The 24,967-nt window shown below is 41.3% G+C and overlaps 1 protein-coding gene across 1 annotated transcript in view; it reads right to left on the bottom strand.

The window, feature by feature from the left end:
- GDI2 (GDP dissociation inhibitor 2) overlaps positions 1–24,967 on the bottom strand; it is a 48,599-nt gene that overhangs the window by 23,052 nt on the left and 580 nt on the right. The window contains exons 2-4 of the mRNA XM_010366503.2: positions 12,607–12,714; positions 8,207–8,306; positions 6,334–6,468 (exon numbers count right to left, since the gene is read on the bottom strand). Coding sequence (XP_010364805.1) covers positions 6,334–6,468; positions 8,207–8,306; positions 12,607–12,714 — 343 coding nt within the window. The remainder of the gene's footprint in view (positions 1–6,333; positions 6,469–8,206; positions 8,307–12,606; positions 12,715–24,967) is intronic.

Raw genomic sequence — 24,967 nt, 5'->3', positions numbered from 1 at the left:
CGGCTCACTGCAGCCACCAACTTCCTGGGCTCAAGCAATCCTCCTGCATCAGCCTCCTGAGTAGCAGGGACTACAGGCTATTCAGCTAATTTTTCTTCTATTTCCTATAGATACAGGGGTCTTACTAGGTTGCCCAGGGTGGTCTCAAGTGATCCACCCACCTCAACCTCCCAAAGTGCTAGGATTACAGGCATGAGCCACAGTACCCGGCCAAATCATTTTTTTTTTTTTTTTTGAAGAGATAGAGTCTTGCTATATTTGTATATATCGCCCAGGCTAGAGGTGTAGTGACTATTCACAGGTGTGATCATAGCACACTATAGCCTCAAACGCCTGGGTTCAAGCAATCCTCCTGCCTTAGACTACCAAGTGGCTAGGATTACAGGTGCGCAGCAACAAGTCCGGCAGATCTGTGACAATTTGAAAAAACTTGCAGATGAACTGCATAGCCTAGAAATACCAAAAAAATAGAAATACCAAAAAAAATTAGAAAAAAGTAAAGTATGTCATGAATGCATAAAATATATGTAGATATTAGTTACTATCATAAATATACACAATTCTATTTCAAAGTTAAAATTTAATCACAAAACTTATGCACACAAACACAGACCAAACATGATGCCACTGTAAACAAAGAAAGATGTAGTATTAAGTCTTAACTGCATAAGATTAACTGCAGTACACACTGTACTACTGTAATAATTTTGTAGCCACCTCTTGTCGCTAATGTGGTGAGCTCAAGTGTTTGAGTCTCTTAAAACTATGTGACAATAATCATCTCTGCATGAGCAGTTCACCTCTCCAGTAAACTGTCACAGTAAAAAGTGATCTGTCCTTGTTCTCGCATATTTTTGCATATTTTTCATCGTGTTTAGTGCAACACCATAAACACTGAGTAAAATGTAGGACCCACAGGGAGTGCCACTGATGCTGAAGTGCTCCCAAGAAGCAAAGTCACGACATTACAAGAAAAAGTTGAATCCCTTGAAACATACCAACTGACTTCAGGTCTGCAGCTGCAGTTGCCCGCCATTTCAGACAGACAATTCATCTCATACACACACACACTAAACTTTTGGTATCAATAAATCCAGTATGGTACTGTAAATGTATTTTCTCTTCCTTATCATTTTCTTAGGGGCACTGTCTTTTTCTATAGCTTACTTGATTGTAAGAACACATTATATAATACATTATCACAAGGCCAGGTGTGGTGGTTCACACCTGTAATCCCAGCACTTCGGGAGGCTGAGGCATGTGGATCACCTGAGATCAGAAGTTCAAGACCAGCCTGACCAACATGGTAAAACCCATCTCTATTAAAAATACAAAAGATTGGGAGGCCGAGACGGGCGGATCACGAGGTCAGGAGATCGAGACCATCCTGGCTAACACGGTGAAACCCCATCTCTACTAAAAAATACAAAAAACTAGCCGGGCGAGGTGGCAGGCGCCTGTAGTCCCAGCTACTCGGGAGGCTGAGGCAGGAGAATGGCGTAAACCCGGGAGGCGGAGCTTGCAGTGAGCTGAGATCCGGCCACTGTACTCCAGCCTGGGCGACAGAGCGAGACTCCGCCTCAAAAAAAAAAAAAAATACAAAAGATTAGCCGGGTGTAGTGGTGCATGCCTGTAATCCCAGACACTTGGGGAGGCTGAGGCAGGAGAATCTCTTGAACTCGGGAGTTGGAAGTTGCAGTGAGCCAAGATTCTGCCATTGCACTCCAGCCTGGGCAACATGAGCAAAGCTCAGTCTCAAAAAAAAAAAAAAAAAGAAAAAAGAAAAATCACATATAAAATAAATGTTAATCAACTATCTGGCTATTTATGTTATCCGTATGGCCTCCATTCAATAACAGACTATTTATTAGTAGTTTCGGAAGTGTCAAAAGTCTTGAAGTTTTAATCTCTGAAAGTGATCTAAGAGGGCTGAAACTAACTTCTTCCAAACTCTTGTTAATGTTGGTGTTTTGACCTCCTCCCATGAATCATAAATGTTCTTGGCTGGGTGCAGTGGCTCACGCCTGTAGTGCTAAAACTTTGGGACTCTGAGGAGAGATGACTGCTTGAGCCCAGGAATTCAAGACCCCTAGGCAATATAGCAAGATCCTGTTTATACAAAAAATAAATTATACCACTGTAGGCATGCATGGTGGCATATGCCTATTTTGGGAGGCTGAAGAGAGATAACTGCTTGAGTCCAGGAGTTTGAGACCAACCTGGAGAACGTAGCAAGACCTCACTTCTACGAAAAATTTTTAAAATTGCACTATTATAGGCATGTGTATGCCTATAGTCCCAGCTACTCAGGAGGCTAAGGCAGGATGATCGCTTGACCCCAGGAGGTCAAGGCTACGTTGAGTTATGATCGTGCCACTGCACTCCAGCCAGAGCAACAGCATGAGACCCTGTTTCAAAAAAATAAATACATAACAAATGTTCTGGGGCCGGGCACAGTGGGTCACACCTGTAACTCCAGCACTTTAGGAGGCCAAGGTGGGCAGATCACTTGAGGCTAGGAGTTTAAGACCAGCCTGGCCAACATGGCAAAACCCCATCTCTACTAAAACATAACAAAAATTATGGCCAGGCACAGTGGCTCACGCCTGTAATCCCAAGTCTTTGGGAGGCCAAGGTGGGCGGATCACCTGAGGTTGGGAGTTTGAGACCAGCCTGACCAACAGGGAGAAACCCCGTCTCCACTAAAAATACAAAATTAGCTGGGCATGGTGGCGCATGCCTGTAATCCCAGCTACTCGGGAGGCTGAGACAGGAGAATTGCTTGAACCCGGGAGGCGGAAGTTGCCGCGAGCACACCATTGTACTCCAGCCTCGGCAAGAAGAGCAAAATTCTGTCTCAAAAAAAAAAAATTAGCCGGGTGTTAGTGGCATGCGCCTGTAATCCCAGCTTCTAATCCCAGCTACTCAGGAGGTTGAGGCAGGAGAATTGCTTGAACCCAGGAGGCAGAGGTTGCAGTGAGCCAAAATTGTGTCACTGCGCTCTAGCCTGGGTGACAAAGGAAAAAAAGTAACTGTCCTGTTTATACTGAATGAGCAGAAAACATTTGGGATACTGTCTCTGGTCTGGCTGCCATATTATATATAGGATCTTGACTAATTAGAGAATTTCCAAAAAGTGGCCAAGAGATCTAGATAGCATATTATATGAGAAAAAACAAGTATTTGGTATGGAAAAAAAAAGAATTAGAAGGTAATGACTGTTAAAATATCTAAAAAGCAATATATTAATAGCTTTATATACTGTAAGAATATACTATTTCTTGTGGTTAAGAGTGTGGGATTCTAAAGTCAGACAGACCTGGCTCCACACCAGATACTAGCTATACTACTTTGTGCTTTCCTTTTATACCTCAGCTTTCCCATCTGTAAAATAAAATGTAATAATTATACCTGCATCTCACAGGGTTGCAGTGAAGAACTATATAAAGTCACATAATACACATAAAGTACTTAATACATATATGCCTAGCACATAAGTGCTCAAAAACCTAAGCTCTTGTTAAAATTATAAAACAACTTGTTCTTATCCACCCATCTCTTGAACTTTGCCACCTTTCCACCTTTCCTTAACCCATTCCTTCATTCTGCCTAGAATTTTCTTGCCTGCAACTCAAGATTTCAAAATCCTTTCCATCAATATAAAGAGATGCTGATAAGGTGTAGTGATGTGGTCAAAATGCATAAAAGTGTTTACCAAAACAAGTGAATTCTACTGTACATAAATTATACCTCAATAAACCTAACCTTAAAAATATATACATAAGCATAAGCACTTATTTTAAAAAAAAAAAAAAAAAAAAAAAAAGAAGAAGGATAAACCAGAAAATGATTACCTAACAGGTCAGAAAGAATGGAAGTAGAAAAGTAAGAATGCAACCAAGACTCTAAATATGCCTTTTAACTTTCAAGCTGTGTGTTTTATATATCTGAAAAAATTGGAGAAAACTGCCAAAAGATAATTTCTATTAGATGAAGGAGGTAACTGAAACTTTAATATAAATAAGAGCTCCAAGAGAGAAAATGTAAAAGAAAGAAAACCTACGACCTTTGTCCCAAAAAAAAAAAAAAAAAAATTCTATTTTTTATTTTTATCTAAAAAGAATTTTGAGACAGGGCCTCTCTGTCACCCAGGTTGGAGCGCAGTGACGCGATCACAGCTCACTGCTGCTTTGATTTCCTGGACTCAAGCGACCCTCCTGCCTCAGCCTCCACAATACCTGGGACTACAGGCACGTATCACCACATCTGGCTAATTTTCTTATTTTTTGAAGAAACAGGGTCTTGCTACGTTGCCCGGACTGGTCTTCAACTCCCGGCCTAAATCAAACCTCCTACCATGGCCTCCCAAAGCAATGGGATTACAACCGTGAGCCACCACACCATGCCACTGTTAAAAAGGATTCTATTCAAACTCAAACTCCTACTTCTATGTAGATACTTTATTTGGATTAAACTTTCATAGTCATTTAAAAGATTTAAAACAATTTTCAACCCACGATTACACTACTAACTACCCCCAACTGAATGAGAAATTGTTCCTTCCCTTCCCCAACTGTCAATCCTAACCTAGCCCTGATTTTTGCAGTATTTTTTACTTTCTGGCTATGTCTTTTTTATACCGAATATTTTCTCCCCTAATCAGAAGTAAACAGAGATAGAGGAAACTGCCATAATCATTCAAATTAGGTTTACAGATGAGAAAACTTTTCAGCACTGATGCCAAAATAATTATGACAGAACTTATGAGCACTTTTCCTATTCTCCCAGTCTATATCTTTCCCTCTTCTAAGTTCCCTGGAGGCCTCACCTACCCTTAGTTATACAAATTTATCCTTCCCCAAACTGCTCCATACGAGGACTAAAACGCCTTGAAGAACAAAAGGTATTTTCTAGAGTGTTTGCTATTTAAGAGAGACACTGAAATAGGAAATGTTAACCAGAACTCTTTGGTGAGGCAATAGAGGAAATAATGTTGGGCAGAGAATAAATATCACTCCAAGACTGGGTGCAGTGGCTCATGCCTGTAATCCCAGCACTTTGAGAGGCCAAAGCAGACAAAACACCTAAGGTCAGGAGTTCAAGACCAGCCTGGCCAACATGGTGAAAGCCCGTCTCTACTAAAAACACAAAAATTAGCTGGGCATGTTGGTACATGCCTATAGTCCCGGCTACTCAGGAGGCTGAGGCAGAAGAATCGCTTGAACCTGGGAGGTAAAGGTTGCAGTGAGCCGAGCTCACGCCATTGCACTCCAGCCTGGGTGACAGAGTGAGAGTCCATCTTTAAAAAAAAAAAAAATATATATATATATATATATATATATATGTCATTCCAAACTCACCAGGAGTTCCTAAAATCAAAGCTATTGGGGATTAGTAACAAGACCAACTAGAAGATGAGCATCATCAGAATGAGTACTTCTCCTGTTGGCACATTGGGTAATAATATAGTGTAGGGTAAGCTTAGTAACACAATTAAGCACTGGGGCTCTGGAACCACACTACCAGCATTTCAATTCCAACCCAGCTACTTATCCCAGCTACTTACTACCTATGCAATTTTAGGCCTGAGTTTCATCACCTATAAAATGGAGACCCTATGTCATAGTGACGTTTCAGAAGTCAAGTAAGAAAATGATACTGAGTGTTCAATACAAAGCCTTTAAACACAGGAAATGGCCGGGCGCGGTGGCTCAAGCCTGTAATCCCAGCACTTTGGGAGGCCGAGACGGGCGGATCACGATGTCAGGAGATCGAGACCATCCTGGCTAACACGGTGAAACCCCGTCTCTACTAAAAAATACAAAAAACTAGCCGGGTGAGGTGGTGGGCGCCTGTAGTCCCAGCTACTCGGGAGGCTGAGGCAGGAGAATGGCGGAAACCCGGGAGGCGGAGCTTGCAGTGAGCTGAGATCCGGCCACTGCACTCCAGCCTGGGCGACAGAGCGAGACTCTGTCTCCAAAAAATAAATAAATAAATAAACACAGGAAATACTCAACAGAAAGCATAGCCATTATGAATTACTGTGAAAAGAACACTATTAACCCTAGATAAGCTCAGATCCGCCAGCCACAAGGTACAGAGTCTATAGATGATCATTTAAACTCTAAGCTTCAAATGGGTAGGAATTTGTGAAAATTTTGTTCACTGATGTGTTCCCAACTGCCTAGAACAGTGTCTGGAACAGTGTCTGGCACATGATAGACATTCAATAAATATTTGTTGACTGGGTCCTCTCTAAGACTCTTTTCCAGTATAAAATCTCATTATTCTGAGAAAATAGAACTAATTACTAGAGAAAATAAAACTACTTACTAGACGCCAGGGCTTCTGCTTCAGTGGAAGGAACCTTGTAGATTTTTCCACCCTTATAGACGAAGCTTCCTTCAGTCACTTTAAAATCCAGATAGCGAGTTACCTCTGTATAAAGCAGCATCTTAACCAGCTGACCTAGAAAAGTCACATAATTCAAAGTATAACTTAAGACTATAAATTATAAAGAACATTTACTAACACTAATAGCTTCTCAAATTTTTCCTAACAGTGTTCAATAACTCCAACAAAATAATTTTTTTTTGAGACACAGTTTCCCTGTTGCCCAGGCTACAGTGCAATGGCACGATCACGAGCTCACTGCAACCTCACCTCAGCTCCTGGGCTCATGCAAGCTTCCAGCCTGACACTCGCGAGTACCTGGCACCACCATGCCTAGCTAATTTTTTTTTGTATTGTTTTGTAGACATGGGGTTTTGCCATGTTGCCCAGGCTGGTCTCAAACTCCTAAGTTCAAACAATCCACCCACCATGGCCTCCCCAAAGTGCTGGGATTACAGGCACGAGCCACCGCGCCTGGCCCAAAATAATCTCCAAAGTCATATTTTAAATAGGACAACCAGAATGCATACTTATTGCACTGCGTATACAAAGTTTTGTTATGTTTTATTTTTTTCCCTACTCAAGGTTGAATACATAGGTTTTTTTAATATTACAACTTAAAGGTTATCAACTTGCTTTTGCAAAAGCAATGAAAAATTTATTAGAGATATGAGGTGTGAAATTATAGCATTATTGGCCAGGCACAGGTGGCTCACACCTGTAATCCCAGCACTTTGGGAGGCCAAGGAGGAACTATTTGAGCCCAAGTGTCCAAGACCAACCCACACAACACAATGAGACCTCACCTCTACCATAACACACAAAAATTAGCCCAGTGTGGTGGGACACCCAGCAAATCAGGACATTGAAGTGAGAAGATCACTTGAGCCTAGGAAGTCAAGGCTGCAGTAAGCTATGATTGCATCATGACACTCCAGCCTGGGTGACAGAGTCCCTGTCTCCAAAACAAATTAATAAAAACAAACAATAGAATATAAACTCAAATAAGGAAAAAGGATAGCAGATGCTTTACTTCATGTGCACAAACAGACCTATAACCAAAAATTTAGTTCTTCAATGTCATCTCAGAAAACAGTACTAATATTACAGCAATCTAAAAAAATACTTAGCCTGTAATCACAGCACTTGGGAGGCTGAGGCAGGCAGATCACTTGATGTCAGTGACCAGCCTGGCCCACATGGTAAAACCCCGTCTCTACTAAAACTACAAAAATTAGCTGGGCGTGGTGGCACACACCTGTAATCCCAGCTACTCGGGAGGCTGAGGCAGGAGAATCGCTTGAACCAGAAGGCGCAGGTTGTAGTGAGCCAAGATCATGCCACTGCACTCCAGACTGGGAGACAGAGCGAGACTCCGTCTCAAAAAAAAAAAAAAAAAAAAAAAAAGAAAAAGAAACTTAGATCCTCTAAAATAAAAAAAAAAAATGAAAAGATAATTTAAAAACCCTACAAACTAGAAAAACATTAAAATAATGCTGTTTCAAAAGGCCCAGTTATCTAAAACTGTCATAACCATCAACAGGTAAGTCTGTGCCAAAGGCTTACAATCTTGGTATGTATTATGCCACAGTATCATGTTTCTACAGAACCAGTTACTAATAAGTCACAACCCCTTCCTTACTTTTCTAACTTATTGACTCCAGACACCTAATGGACCATGTTACTCACCATGCTGTTCCATTCAACAAAATCCAGTTCCTCATACCCAGAATAGTACTCTCTGTCAAAAGTTAGTTTTGATAGTAAAATTGCAATCAAAGTACTGTCATAAATTTAAGTTAGAATTCTTTACCATTAGCCATAAGGAACTTGGGAATCAAGTCAACATTCCAGTCTCTTCCTCTCCCCATTGACTCAGGTGGTGATCCTGGTATTTTAAATCTTTTGTATAACTAAAAGCAAAGGAAAAAATAGCCATAATGTTAACAAAATTTAATTTTTTATTACAATATGTACACATTTTTTATTAAGTGCTTTTAGTATAACTAACCACCACTACACTAGTAAAGTATAAGGGCATTTCATCTTTTATCAGATAAAATTTTTAGCAAGGTCCAATATATATGTAAGTCAATTACTAAACTCATAAATGTTAAAATTAACAAATATGGCAGAAGTAAGGTTTTTCACCAGGAGAAAAGAAAGAATATAAAACAAGGCCAGACGCAGTGGCTCATGCCTGTAATCCCAGCACTTTCTAATCCACGAGGTGGGTGGATCCCTTGAGATCAGGAGTTTGAGACCAGCCTGACCAACATAGTGAAACCCTGTCTCTACTAAAAATACAAAAATTGGCAAAGCGTGGTGGCTCACGCCTGTAATCCCAAGCACTTCGGGAGGCCGAGGCGGGTGGATCAGGAGGTCAGGAGTACAAAACCAGTCAGGACAAGATGGTGAAACCCCATCTCTACTGAAAATACAAAAATTAGCAGGGTGCAGTGGCAGGCGCCTGTAATCCTGGCTACTCAGGAGGCTGAGGCAGGAGAATCGTTTCAACGCGAGAGGCAGAGGTTGCAGTGAGCCAAGATAGCGCCACCACACTGCAGCCTGGCAACAGAGTGAGACTCCGTCCCAAAAAAAAAAAAAATTAGCTGGGTGTGGTGTAATCCCAGCTACTCAGGAGGCCGAGGCAGGAGAATCACATGAACCTGGGAGGTCGAGGTTGCAGTGAGCTGGGATGGCACCACTGTACTCCAGCCTGAGTGACAAAGCGAGACTCCATCTCAATAAATAAATAAAACAAGATTATTTGTCAATGACACTGTATAGTTCTCTATATGGACTGTATATGCAGAACTAGGGTGTCTCTGACAAATAGCAATCATTTAAATTCATTCTCTCCCAAATAAAAAGCTATCAAAGGCTTAATTTTGCTTTCGTATTATGTAAGGAATTCAAAATAAACCTTAGATTCTTCCTAATCAGAAAATACAATTAAAATTAGTTCCAGTTCATTTACAATTTTTGAGCTTTACTTAGGTATAACTGATACATAAATAACTGCCTACTTCCTGCGTACATTTTGGTGAGTCTAGACACAGGGTACACCCGTAACATCACAAGGTACCAATCATATCCATCACCTCCAAAAATGTCCTTTTGTTCTTTTATGATGTGGTAAGAATACTCAATTAATTTATAATTCACATGAAATGAAGAAGCTCAGATTTCAAAAAGCTTGTAAAGTTAGAGAACAGTCACTTGAGCTCATGAATCCTACTGCTAAGGTAGAACAGAATAAGCAAAATTAGTAGATATTTATTCAATGAAAATTCTGGCTGGGCGCGGTGGCTCATGCCTGTAATCCCAGCACTGTGGGAGGCCAAGGCAGGCAGATCACCTGAGATCAGGAGTTCAAGACCAGCCTGATCAACATGGTGAAACCCCACCTCTACTAAAAATACAAAAAATTAGCTGGACATGATAGTGTACTTCTGTAGTCCCAGCTACTTGGGAGGCTGAGGCACGAGAATCGTTTGAGCCCAGGAGGTGGAGGTTGCAGTGAGCTGAGATAGTGTCACTGCACTACAGCCTGGGTGACAGAGAAAGACTCCATCTAAAAAAAAAAAAATCATGACTCCCTGAATACATCTGGGGAGAAAAAAAGGAAAAGAAATCTTACTCATTGTATTGAAGATCAGCTAAGAAATATACTAGGCCAGGCGCAGAGGCTCATATAATCTCAGCACTTTGGAAGGCCAAGGCAGGCAGATCACTTGAGGAGTTCGAGACCAGCATGGCCAACAAGGAGAAACCCCCATGTCTACTAAAAATACAAAAAATTAGCCAGGCATGGTTGTCCATGCCTGTAATCCCAGCTACTCAGAAGGCTGAGGCACGAAAATCACTTGAACCCAAGAGATGGAGGTTGCAGTGAGCTGAGACTGCACCACTACACTCCAGCTTGGACAACAGAGCAAGACTCTGTCTCAAAAAATAAAATAAAAATAAAACAAAATTAAGAAAAGAAAAAAACTGTGAGGAGATTTGTAGATTAAGAAAATAAAGAGGTGCCCAGGCATGGTGGCTCTCACCTATAATCCCAACACTTTGGGAAGCCAAGGTGGGAGGATCACTTGAGGCCAGGAGTTTGAGACCAGCCTGGGCAACACAGAGAGACCCTCATCTCTACAAAAAATAAAATAAGCCAGGCAAGTGGTATGCATCTTTAACCCTACTACTTAGGAGGCTGATGCAGGAGGATCGCTTGAGCCCAGGAGTTCAAGGCTATAGCAAGCTACGATACACTGCTGCACTTCAGCCTGGGCAACAGAGCAAGACTCTGTCTCTTAAAAACAAGTAACAACAAAGAATAAAGCACTCAGGCTTGGTGGCTCACGCCTGTAATCCCAGCAGTTTGGGAGGCCAAGGCAGACAGATCACATGAGGTCAAGGGTTTGAGACCAGCCTGGCCATGATGGTGGAACCCCGTCTGTACTAAAAATACAAAAATTAGCCAGGCATGGTGGTGCACGCCTGTAATCTCAGCTACTTGGGAGGCTGAGGCAGGAGAATCACCTGAACCCAGACGGTGGAAGCTGTAGGGGGGTGAGACCATGCCACTGCATTCCAGCCTGGGCGGCAGAGCGAGATTCTGTCTCCAAAATAAATAAATAAATAAGAGAATAAAGAGAAAATTATACCAAATACAAAAGACTAAATACTAAAATACTAAACAGCTACATTAAGAGATTACTGGGATCACCGGGAAATTTAAATGTGGTTCTGGATATGATATAATGGTATTATGCTTATGTAGGAGAATGTTATTCTTAGCAGATGAATGCTGAAATATTTCACTCAAGCCTCATTATGTCTTATTACTTTCAATGGATCAAAATCAGTAAACAAAAAGAGACATGAAAAAAATACAGCAAACGTTAACTGCTGAACTCCAATGGAAGTTTTTTTTATACATCATATTATTAAGTATTTCTGTATTACTGAATATAGAAAAACATCCTTTTTGATAAGTACTGCCTAGTAAGTCACTGATTAAATAAAAGTCATTGGGCCAGGCGCGGTGGCTCAAGCCTGTAATCCCAGCACTTTGGGAGGCTGAAACGGGCGGATCACGAGGTCAGGAGTTCGAGACCATCCTGGCTAACACAGTGAAACCCTGTCTCTACTAAAAAAATACAAAAATTAGCCAGACGAGGTGGCGGGCGCCTGTAGTCCCAGCTACTCGGGAGGCTGAGGCAGGAGAATGGTGTGAACCCGGGAGGCGGAGTTTGCAGTGAGCTGAGATCCGGCCACTGCACTCCAGCCTGGGTGACAGAGCGAGACTCCGTCTCAAAAAAAAAACAAAAAACAAAAAAAAAAGTCATTGATGATAACTATCTCCCATAAAACACAGTACGGGTCATATCCATAAATGTAGGTGTTCAACAAACCTCACACAGAAAAACAAATCAATATATCAAAACGCACTGTGGAAATGCTATGTGTCCACATTCAAAAAAAGTAGGAAACAGGGCAGTATAGCAAAAGGAACTAAGTTTTGTAGTCACGTAACGGGTTTACAACCCATCTCAGATTTTAACCCCCCAGAGACTATGTTAAATGGAGATTTAAAAAATATCTTTGAGGGACTGAGAGAATAAATAAAACCATGAGGAAAGCACTGGACTTGTGCTGGCACATCAGGCGATCCTCTAGCCTCCCTTCCTAGACTGTACTCTATCAATGCTAAGAGATAACTGCTCCACATAGCAACAGAAGTGAAAATGTAAATTTCTATGAGCTTCAAACTAGAAGCTCCTGAAAAACAGTGCTTCAGATATTCTATTTAATAAAACAAAATAAGACCATCTCTAAGGAATAAGGTAGAGATTCACAAGTGAAATACAAAGTGTGAAAGGCATATAAAATTTGACTAACACTTGGCAGGGTGCGGTGGCTCACGCCTGTAATCCCAGCATGTCGGGAAGCCAAGGCAGGCAGATCACGAGGTCAGATCGAGACCATCCTGGCTAACACGGTGAAACCCTGTCTCTACTAAAAATACAAAAAATTAGCCGGGCATGGTGGCGGGTGCCTGGAGTCCCAGCTACTTGGGAGGCCGAGGCAGGATAATGGCATGAACCCAGGATGTGGAGCTTGCAGTAAGCTGAGATAGTGCCACTGCACTCCAGCCTGGGCGACACAGCGAGACTCTGTCTCAAAAAAAAAAGAAATTTGACTAACACTTACATCTTCCAGTGGTGTTATAGATGCACTCTCTCCTCCATAGTAAGGGTTTCGATCCATATGAAGAACTTTCTTGCCATTCACTGACATTATACCTGACAGGATACATTCCTATAGAAAAAGCACAGTATCTTGAAAAGAGACTTCTACAGCATGTTTAAAACAGATCTTTTTTTTTTAAGCCCACCATTGCACATTCTCTTAGTAATTACACTTATATTCATGCATCATAACATAATTTATGAAGAAAGTCCTTAAGAAACCAGGTGTGGTATGCAGGCCCCTGTGCATCCCAAGATTAAAACTGTTTCATAATAACACTAAGACATTAGTCACCTTTTTATTTTTTTATTTTTAGTTTTTGAGATAGAATTTCACTCTTGTTGCCCAGGCTGGAGTGCAATGGTGCAATCTCAGCTCACTGCAACCTCCACCTCCCAGGTTCAAGCAGTTCTCCTGCCTCAGCCTCTTGAGTAGGTGGGGTTACAGGTGCCCACCACCCCGGCGAATTTTTTGTTTTTTTTTTTTGTTTTTTTTTTTTTTTTTTGGAGACGGGGTCTCACTCTGTCGCCCAGGCTGGAGTGCAGTGGCCCCATCTCGGCTCACTGCAAGCTCCGCCTCCCGGGTTCACGCCACTCTCCCGCGTCAGCCTCCGAGTAGCTGGGACTACAGGCGCCCGCCACCACGCCCGGCTAGCTTTTTGTATTTTTAGTAGAGACGGGGTTTCACCATGTTAGCCAGGATGGTCTTGATCTCCTGACCTCGTGATCCACCCGCCTCGGCCTGCCAAAGTGCTGGGATTACAGGCTTGAGTCACCGCGCCCGGCCGAATTTTTTGTATTTTTAGCAGAGACAGGGTTTCACCGTGTTGGCCAGGCTGGTCTTGAACTCCTGACCTCAGGTGATTCTCCCGCCTCAGCCTCCCAAAGCGCTGGGATTACAGGCGTTAAGCCACCGCGCCCGGCCTAGTCACGTTTTTAAACAGTGTTGACATTTCCACTGATGATGTAAAATCAATGGTGGATAAAACTAAGACAGGGCTCTAAACTATACTAGTAGTCATTATATTCTTCATCGCCAGGCATTCACTTAAGGATGTCTTTGATAGGGTGGGTGCAGCGGCCCACACCTGTAATCCCAGCACTTTGGGAGGCCAGGGCAGGTGGATCACCTGAGGTCAGGAGAGCAAGACCAGCCTGACCAACATGGTGAAATCCCATCTCTACTAAAAATACAAAACTTAGCTGGGCGTGGTGGTGCATGTCTGTAATCCCAGCTACTCAGGAGGCTGAGGCAGAAGAATCTCTTGAACCAGGTAGCTGGAGGCTGCAGTGAGCTGAGATCGCTCCACTGCACTCTAGCCTGGTGACAGAGCAAGACTCCATCTCAAAAAAAAAAAAAAAAAAAAAAAAGAATTACGGAAAGCTTACAACTACCACCACGGGCACGTCAGGTTCCCCAATACATGAAGAACTTTTCTGACATTATCAGTGACAATACTAACAAACATGATTTTTGATATTGTAAAATGAAATGTGTCAACATTGAGAAGACCCGCTTTACTCAGAGTAAACCTTATTTTCCAAATAACGGATGAATGAAATTACAAAATCACACAGGAGGAAAAAAGAGGAATTTGAAGTGCAAGCTAGATCAATGGGTTTTAATATATCAGAATATAAAACATTCATTAATGTGGCTTCAGATTTCATAATGGAATCAATCTTTTAAAAACTACCACTTGTGCTTTTGTGTAAACCAAAGAATATCTATAAAAACCTGAAAAGCTATTTAATTACTCCTCCCTTTTCCAACTACATGTCTGTGTGAGACCTGTTTTCATATATTTCAGCCGAGACAATACATCACAACAGAACTGAATACAGAAGCATGTATGTGAATTCAGTTTTATTAAGCCAGACATTAAAGGATTTGCATAAAATGTAAAATATTGATAGTCTTCTCACAATTTTTAGAAAATATACTCAGGCAGATGACTTAAGCCCAGGAGTTGGAGACCAGTCTGGACAACAGGGCAAAACTCTATCTCTACAAAAAATACAAAAATTAGCTGAGTGTGGTGGTGAGCACCTGTAGTCCCTGCTACTCAGGAGGCTGAGAGGTGGGAGGATTACTTGAACCCCCAAGGGTGAGGGTGCAGTGAGCCGTGAAAAGGCTACTGCACTTCAGCCTGGGTGACAAAGTGGGATCCTATCTCAATAACAAAAAAAAAGTACATATACAGTTAAAATTGTTATACATGTTAACATGTAATTAGTTTATTATTTGTCAGTAAATTATTTATTCCTCCATTTCTAATATGATATCAATAGCTACAACCTTCATAAACAAAAGCTCTTCAAGATGCCTTAAATTTTTAGAATGTAAACAGATCCTGAGACTAAAAAGTTTGAATACTAGAGCCCTAAGCAAAGCATATAGGATAACCACCAATAAATTGACAATCAACCAAAAAGTATAAATGACCACTCTCAGGAAAAAGATAAAGCAAGCACGAATACACTAACACAAACCAAATTAAGAAGAGGGAAAAAATACAATTAATGTGAAGAAACACAGGAACGGGGCATATAATCACTCAAAAAGGGTTTTGGTGATCAGTGTTTTATTTCTTAAAGAGACAAAGGAAATTCCATGTATCTTTATAAATCTTTAATATTTCTCAAATTTATCCAAAGGACCCTAGATGTCAAAGAACAATCTTATTCTCTACAAGTCTATTTGACTTTGAAACCTGCATTTTTAAAATTCACACAAATTTCAAGTTTTCTTCCATAATGTATCTATTCATTTAGTACTTTTTAAATGTTTTAAATTACTTACCATGAGGTTCAAATTTTACTACAGGAGTGTGAATCATTTTTTCTTTCTTTTTTTTTTTTTAATTGAGACAGAAGTCTCACCCTGTTGCCCAGACTCGAATGCAGTGGCGCGATCTTGGCTCACTGCAACCTTCACCTCCCAGGTTCAAGCAGTTCTCCTGCCTCAGCCTCCTGAGTAGCTGGGATTATAGACATGCACCATTATGACTGGCTAATTTTTGTATTTTTAGTAGAGACGGGGTTTCACCATGTTGGCCAGGTTGGTCTTGAACTCCTGGTCTCAAGTGATCTGCCCACCTTGGCCTCCCAAAGTGCTGGGATTACAGACGTGAGCCATTACGCCCCGCCTGAATCATTCTTTCCTTGGCTCAAGAAACAAAACATTCTAAGCACTCCAGAAGGCCTTCATGCCCTATTCCAATCCTAACCACCACCATCTCCCAGCACTCTCATAATTTCTAATAGCAAAGATTTGTTCTGCCTGCTTCTGAACTCTGTAAAAATGTAATCATGTGTATTAACTTTCTGCATCTGACATTATGCAACATGTTTCAAGATTCTTTCATGTTTTGTGCATGGTCTATTTATTCTCATTGCTATAGAGCAAAGGTCCCCAGAGATGAGACAAATCCAGCCTGAAGGCTATTTCTGTGAAGTTTTATTGGTAAATACCCATATCTGTTCATGTACATACTGTTTATGGCTGTTTTCCTAGTACCACAGCAGAGTTGGGCAGCTGTGAGAGAGACCAGAAAGTCTACATAACCTAAAATATTTACTATCTGGAGCTTTTTTTTTTTTCTCAAAGACGGAGTTTCACTCTTGTCGCCCAGGCTAGAGTGCAATGGCACAATCTCAGCTCACCGCAATCTCCCCCTCCCGGGTTCAAGCGATTCTCCTGCCTCAGCCTCCCAAGTAGCTGGGACTACAGGCATGTACCACCACGCCCGGCTAATTATTGTATTTTTAGTACAGACGAGGTTTCAATATCTTGGCCATGCTGGTCTCGAACTCCTGACCTGATGATCCACCCGCCTCAGCTTCCCAAAGAGCTGGGATTACCGGTGTGAGCCATGGCACCCGGCTACTATCTGGAGCTTTACAGAGTGTATGGCTAACCCTGCAAGCAGGGCATCTCAGTGTGGTTCCTGACTTGGCATCACCTGCCAACTTGTTAGAAATGTAAATTCTATGCAGATTTCCAAACTTCAGGTTGTATCCACATCACCTGGAAGGCTTGAAGAAACAGACTGCTGGGCCCCATTTCCAGAGCTTCTGAGTTAGTACATCTGAGGCTGGATCTGAGAATTTGCTCTTAAAAAAAAAAAAAAAAAGTGGCGGGGGCAGACAGGGTCTCACTTTGTTGCCCAGCCTGGAGTGCAGTGGTGTGATCATGGCTCACTGTAGCTTCAACCTCTAGGCTCAAGAGATCCTCTCACCTCAGCCTCCAGAGTAGCTGAGACTACAGACATGTGCCACCACGCCTAATTTTTTAACTTTTTGTAGTGACAGGTATCTCACTATGTTGCCCAGCCTTGGCCTTGCAAAGCAAGGTTTGCTGAAGCAATCCTGCGTTGACCTCCCAAAGTGCTGGGACTACAGGTGTCACCACCACTGATGCTGATGAGGTGATACTGATGATGCTGGTCCAGGACCAATTTCGAGAATGACTAAAGCTGTGTTTGCAAATTTTATTATACATAAGAATAACCTGGAGATCCTGTTAAACTGTAGATTCTGACTCTGTATAATAGCTGGGTTGGGGTCTAAACGTCTGCATTTCTGGTAAATTCTCAGGTGTTGCAGATGCAGCTGATCTATGTATCACACTTTGGGTAACACAGCTGTAGATGATTCCATTGAATGAATATACCACAATTTACTTCTCCATTCTACTCTTGGTGGATATTTGGATAGTTTAGTTTCCAGTTTTTTACTATTACAAATAATGCTCTGTGAACATTCTCACATGTGTCTTTTAAGTGTACATTTCTGTTATATATCAAGAAGAGTATAAATACATTCAACAGATATTACCAAACAGCTTTCCAAAACGGTTGTACCAATTTACACTTTTGTCAGCAGTGAAAGTCCCCATTGTTTCAAATCCTTGACCCCTTAAGTAGTTGCCTTTTTAACTGTAGCCATTCTAGTTAAGAAGTGATTTAATTTGCATTTCCTGAAGACAAATAAGGTTGAATACTTTTTAAATAGTTGATTAATTATTAGGGACCAGCGTGGTGGCCCATGCCTATAATCCCAGCACTTTGGGAGGCCAAGGTGGGAGAATCGCTCGAGCCCAGAAATTCAACACCAACCTATGCAACTTAGTGAGACCCCATCTCTACAAAAGAAAATAAAAATTAAAAAAAAAAAACAAAAACTGTTTACTGATGATCAAGCTAAGTGATAAGGCACTTTTGGTAAGTGCCTATTTTCCCCCATTTTTTAAATGGGTTGTCTTTTTCTCACTGCTTTACAAAAGTACTTTATATACTATATATAAACCCTTTCTTAGTTACATGTACTGCAATTATCTTCTTCCATTCTGTGGCCTGCCTTTTCACTTTCTTCATCAAGTCTTCATAAAAGGAAATGAAGGTATTTTACAACTACAAAAATCAAGCCTAATACTGACTAAAACAATTGACTTTTTTTTTGGTGGGGGGGAAGAAATCAACCTAAAGCAGCACCAACATACAGTTCTACATATGAAAATAAAATATTTACTATCTTAAAAATAAGTTATGACACAACAGAGGAAGAACAGTTACATTCCCAGCTGACAAAGGTAGACTGCAGGGTTCAACTTTTGAAAGCAAAATCTCCGCAAGCAAATTAGAGTGTTGCACAGCTTCTGTACATAACCTTTCACACTAAGCATGATCCACCAGACTATGGCTGTAAAGCAAGCACTGAGGCCTAAAATAAAGAGCCCAGTAATTTAAAGATGTGCCCAAGTCCAAAGAGCTGACAGCAACTACCTTCAAAGGCACCACTCGGAGCAAATATGACAAGAGCTAACTAAAGCTAATAAAAAATCTGCAGGCCCAGTGGTTCCTCTATACCCAACTATTATAAAAGACTGCTTCCACACTGCTAAAAGAATATATAATAGCACAAACATAATACTTCAAACTTTGGGACATGTTTAAAACTTTAAACATGTTTTAAAACATGGGGTGAAGTCTCAAAATTAAATTCTACTACAACCTATCTGGTGAATACACAATATTCACAAGCAAAGCACATTAAAGCCCTAGAAACTAAGCTTCTCTTTTTCACACTAGAAAAGCTGGTCCATCATGTACGTCAAGTATACTGCTAACTTTAACCAGGAAACTTGTATGTGAATGAATATTCACCAACATGAGTTTTAAATGTAACAGGTAAGAGTACCCACCTACAAATGACCTAAGCAGGATAAGAATACATATTCACATCCAAAATCACTAAGACTGTAAAATCATCTTCAGAATCCAAGTTTTTTTTTTTTGTTTTTTTGTTTTTTTGTTTTTTGAGACGGAGTCTCGCTCTGTCGCCCAGGCTGGAGTGCAGTGGCCGGATCTCAGCTCACTGCAAGCTCTGCCTCCCGGGTTTACGCCATTCTCCTGCCTCAGCCTTCCGGGTAGCTAGGACTACAGGCGCCCGCCACCTCACCCGGCTAGTTTTTTGTATTTTTTTTTAGTAGAGACGGGGTTTCACTGTGTTAGCCAGGATGGTCTCGATCTCCTGACCTCGTGATCCGCCCGTCTCGGCCTCCCAAAGTGCTGGGATTACAGGCTTGAGCCACCGCACCCGGCCCAGAATCCAAGTTCTATATGACACTAGCATCTGTCACCCACCTGGCACTTGATAGTTCTCCTACATAAAAAGAGGTAACCAGCCAAAATGGTTTTCAATGTTTAATTGCACCAAAGTGCTAGTATGTGTAGATATGTGGATGTGGGGCTGGGGGACAGAACCATCAGCGATACTGATGCTCTCTTCCTTCAGCACCCTACACATAGCACCAGAGTTGCAATAATCAAAAACAGAATAACTCATTTGGACAACACCCAAACATATTAGACAAAGCACCTGAAGAGGCCGAATGGAATTTGTATATATGAATTGTTATACCTAAATGGTGTTTCCATGGCCAGTAACACTAAATGGTATGCTGAAAAAATAATGCCCACTCCCCACCCCCAATTACAGAGCAATTTAGACTTGGAAGGGAACAGAGCCAAAATTTATTAGTATTTTGATATACCTTCCTAGTGACAAACTAAACACCTAGTGACAAACTAAACTCTATACCCCATCCGGGCAAGGTGGCTCACACCTGAAATCCTAACACTTTGGGAGGACAAGGCAGGAGGACTGCTTGAGCCCAGGAGTTCGAGACCAGCCTGGGCAATATGGCAAAACCCCATTTCCACAAAAAATACCCAAATCACATGCCACCTGTAGTTCCAGCTAACTTGGGAAGCTGAAGCGGCAGGATCGCATCAGCCTGGAAGGTTGAGGCTACAGTGAGCTGTCATCACACAACTGCACTCCAGCCTAGGTGAGAGACTGAGACCCTGTCTCAAAAACAAACAAAAAAAATCCTCTACGCCCTATCAAATCCTACTGCATTTTAAAGTTGTTATGGGCCGGGTACGGTGGCTCTCGCCTGTAATCCCAGCACTTTGGGAAGCTGAGGCAGGCAGATCACCTAAGGTCAAGAGTTCGAAACCAGCCTGGCCAACAGGGTAAAACTCCATCTCTACTAAAAATACAAAAAAAATTAGCCAGGCATGGTGGTGAGCACCTGTAATCCCAAACACTTGAGAGGCTGAGGCAGAAGAATTACTTGAACCAGGGAGGCAGAGGTTGCAGTGAGCCAAGATTGAACCACTGCACTCCAGCCTGGGTAACAGAGAGCTCTGTCAAGAAATAAAAAGTACTGTTATGGGGAAAAGAAAAAAAAAAAAAAAAAGCAAAACTACAAATATAAACACATACACACAAACGCAACCAGGAGTACAAAGTATCTAATAATTAATATTAAGGTGCCTTTTCAAAACTACTTACCTAGAAATATGTGAAAATATATTACCCAGAAAAATTTTAAATCAGTTTATTTCAATGGCATATATCTTACAGCAACAACATAATAAAAATGGCTGTTTGTTTTATGAAGAATGTTTCTTTAAATGACTCTGCCCCTCCAATACATCGCATTAAAAACTGTCAGCCAGGCGTGGCTCATGCCTGTAATCCCAGCAATTTGGGAGGCCTAGGCGAGTGGATCACCTGAGGTCAGGAGTTCGAGACCAGCCTGACCAATATGGTGAAACCCCGTTTCTACTAAAAATACAAATATTAGCAGGGCATGGAGACGGGCACCTGTAATTCCCAGCTACTCAGAAGGCTGAGGCAGGAGAACTGCTTGAACCTGCGAGGCAGACGTTGCAGTGAGCCAAGATCACATCACTGCACTCCAGCCTGGGCAACAGAGCGAGACTCTATCTCAAAAAAAAAAAAAAAAAGTCAAAAGATACCTTCTCTTGAAATGTGGTTAATTATATTACTCTCCTGCTCAAAGTCCTCTCACTGCCTTGAAGATAATTTTCACATTTCTTAGTCTAGAATCTCTCTCCAAACCTGTTTCAAGCAAAATAAACCACTCCCCATTCCCTACATACATCTTTTTTTTTTGAGACGGAGTCTTGCTCTGTCACCCGGGCTGGAGTGCAGTGGCAGGATCTCAGCTCACTGCAAGCTCCGCCTCCCGGGTTCACACCATTCTCCTGCCTCAGCCTCCGGAGTAGCTGGGACTACAGGCGCCCGCCACCTCGCCCGGCTAGTTTTTTGTATTTTTAGTAGAGACGGGGTTTCACCGGGTTAGCCAGGATGGTCTCGATCTCCTGACCTCGTGATCCACCCGTCTCGGCCTCCCAAAGTGCTGGGATTACAGGCTTGAGCCACCGCGCCCGGCCCCCATTCCCTACATACATCTTTGACTTAACATTGACTTACACAGGTCTCTGCCTAAAAAATCATTCCTCCATTCAAAGCTTGCCAGTATTTTTTAAAGCCAGCTAAATATCTCCTTCTTTATGAAGGTTTCCCTGACTGCCTGTCTGAACTCCTGTAAGTGCGCCTCTTAGGGGACTTACTGCTTTCTCATACGAATTCTTATTAGTTACTCCCCAACACGAGGACAAGCTACTTACAGACAGGTTCTGTGTTTACCTTTTTACTGCCCATAACTGATCACAATAGTCACTGGAAGTTTAAATAACTGAAGCTGAAACTATTACTCCAGTAAGAGTCTCCAATCAGGTACCATGGGAAGGAAGACAGAGGTAACTGCCGTGTATCACGCATGTGAACATCTACCAGTGGTCTTTAAAACCCAATGTCACACTACTGTCATCTCTACATGCTAAAGTATGTCTAATTTCACTTGTATTTTCTTTCGGCCAGGATGCTTAACGCTGGTTTAAACTGCCTACAACACAGCTCCCAAGTGTAACAGCATTTGCAAATATTGATCCTATGCTCACTACTGTAGTGAATAGAAAGTCCTTTGTCTACAGAACTCTAACACAGCTATAAGCAAGAACTCTCGAGGAGCAAATCTAAGATTAAGCAAATGCAAGAGGCAATCTGAATTATAGTTCATAATTTTAAAATCAAGTATAAAACCTCTTCTCTGAATCTGAAATCACAAAATTTTGATAAAGAGAAATGGGGAAAAGTATCTGGGATGTAAAGCAAGTTTTTAGACATATGATGCTGAGAATCATCTGGCTAAATATCACTAAAGTATATATTTCTATTCATAAATCCTCACTGTGTAGAACAAAAAAAATGGGAAGAAAAAAACCTCTGGGAAGCACAAATAACTGTGGAACTACTCTTATTTTTTTAATCTACTATGTCTAACAAGACTCGTGAACTTATTTCCAAGTCCATAGTGAACTATGTGCAAAATATGTGGTGAGAGGCTGCCCACACATGCTGAAAGCAGAGAAAAGTAAATGTTACCAGCCTAACGGTAAAGTAAGATAGAGGGAAAAAATTTGAAGAGTAAACTCAAGAGCTCAAAAAGCAGAGCAGCCTGAGAGTAAAGGGGGCAAAAGTTCCTACAAAGCTGGCGGGGTCTTCATGGCTTCACCATGTTACAGCACAATACAATAATTAATCTTCACTACGTGAAATCTTAGTTATCGAGTAAATTATGTTTCTTAGTTTGTTAGAGAAGTTGTGACAGCATTTAGAAAGGCATTATCCAAAAGCTGTGCTCTTTAGAAATAACCCTTAATTCCTTAGAAAATTCAATTGTGTGGAATATTCCTTTTACACACAGAATGAAGATTTTACTCCTTTATGCCAAATCATTTTGTATCTTCTTGATTAAAATGACTATCAATATTTGTGATTATGAGCTTGGACTTAACAACTCATACAAACAAGCACTAAGCAACACAGCAACTCCAGCACTTCCTTACACTTCTTTAAAAGTAACAAGTTCCTAGCACCGAAAGCACTTGCGTTTTTTTAGGTTCTTAAATCTCAGGCACTAATTATAAAGTAAATTTCAAGAAAATTAATTTAACTCCAGACACTCAAAAGTTAATTCTGAGTGCTAACTTTGGTTTTCTCTTCTTCTAATTTTTAGTCATCTAATTCCTGTTAACACTAAAAACAAGGATATAAGATTTCTCATTATCAAAATCATCCTGTCAGCTCTACTCCTATCAAGGATGGTAATAATGTGATTCTCCTGAATTAATATAATTATCAAAGAACATCTCAGAAAACTTACGAGGGCTCACAGAGATTAAAGTTATCACAGCTACAAAATGACAGCAGAAATTGGTCTGATTTCTAGTTAAGTATGCATCTACCATTTATCAAAAACTTCACAATCCAAATGAAAATTTAAACGAAGTGCATTATCTTAACTTGTTATATAAAAAGACTGTTTCACCATCTTTGATACAAAGTGATGTGAATGGGGCTTGTGGAAGCCTGCATGATGGTGGATTTGCACTCACTCGTCCATGCTCAACTGACCTCGATTGTGAGCAAATCTGAAAGACCAGCAACAACCATAGAAAAACGGTGGAACTAACCGGCTCTAACAACACGCTGGCAGCAACACTACCCATTCCAACGGGCAAAACCCACCACAAACTACTAAGCGCAGGCTGGAATCCCAATGAGGCACTTAAAAGAAAAAGCACAAAACCTGCAGTGGGTAGGGCTTATTCATTTAGGCATCCAACAGTCTTCCAGCTTTTCAAAGACATTGACAGGATTATTCCTGAATTTGTCAAACATAACAAAGTATTCTGAATGAATATTCTCTAATAATTGCATATAACTATAAACAGAAAAATGACAGGCCAGAAAAACACCATTCTAAGTCTTAACAAACCTTTCCTAAAAAATTAGCCAAATAAAAGTCCGAAGGTTTTCTCTTGCCTAGAGACATTTAAAAGTGTTATTTTGGGATGTTACCTGTTAAAAAAAAAAAAAAAAATTAGTTTGAACCTGACAGATTATAATAAATTTCAAAAAACTTGAAGGGGAAGTCTACATTAAATGACGCAGGAATTTAAAGTCAGAGTACATAGGATACACAAGATTTACATCAGTATTCATCTTAAATATGATCAAGCAGCCCAAAGTTAGAATTTCAAAGTTCCCAAAAATCGATAGTTAAAATGGTTTTCTCCAAATTCTTTTGCAAGATGAACAGTCTTCATAAAAAACAAAAACAAAAACAAAACAGAAAAAGTACAAACTACAGAACCTGCCTGCATTATCTACAGTTAACCTAAAGTTCCCTAAGCAGACAGATAACCAGGAAAATCAATATACCATGGTATTAGGTACACCTTGCATTCACATATATTACAATGCATTCTTCATGTCGTTATTGATTTATCTTCCAACTCCCTGAAGAAAGCTTCGGAGTACAGAGAACTTGGCCTTTAGCAATCCATCACCAATCCAGTTCTTAGGGGAAAAGAGTCCAGAAGAGACAAAGGAGGCAGGGAACCCACCAAACAAAAGGAAAAGGCGGCGAAGGTCAGGTGCGAAAGCATTTGATAGACAAGTTTTGAAATAACTCAATTCCAATTCTACAGATGTTCGGTAAGTGGGAATGGAGGGTAGCTAAAAAGATTCAATAATACTTCTTATTAGCAGGGGGGAGAAAGGATTAAAAGATTAATTTCTGCCTTTTCTCCAAAAATATAAGTTAATCAAGCCCTAGCAGTTTCGAAGTAGTGATTATCCAAGACTTGTCAGGAAACCCCGTGCTCGGCTTTGGCAGCCAGACTGACCCGGGGAAGCGGCCGAGGCGGAATAGGAAATGCAACCGCGAGGCCTGCACCGTCCCCTCTGCCTCGGGTGCTAGTTTCCAACCGGGAGAGGTCACCGGCCCAAAGCGGGGAGCGGGAGCCTCGGCCCGGGCCGCCTTCTCCCTCCACTCCGCTTCCGCAGGGGGGAAGCGCAGCAGCCGGGCTCTGCCG

The sequence above is a fragment of the Rhinopithecus roxellana genome, chromosome 11 (assembly GCF_007565055.1).
Source record: "Rhinopithecus roxellana isolate Shanxi Qingling chromosome 11, ASM756505v1, whole genome shotgun sequence".
Taxonomy (NCBI): Eukaryota; Metazoa; Chordata; class Mammalia; order Primates; family Cercopithecidae; genus Rhinopithecus; species Rhinopithecus roxellana.
This window is presented reverse-complemented; position numbering and strand designations above follow the sequence as displayed.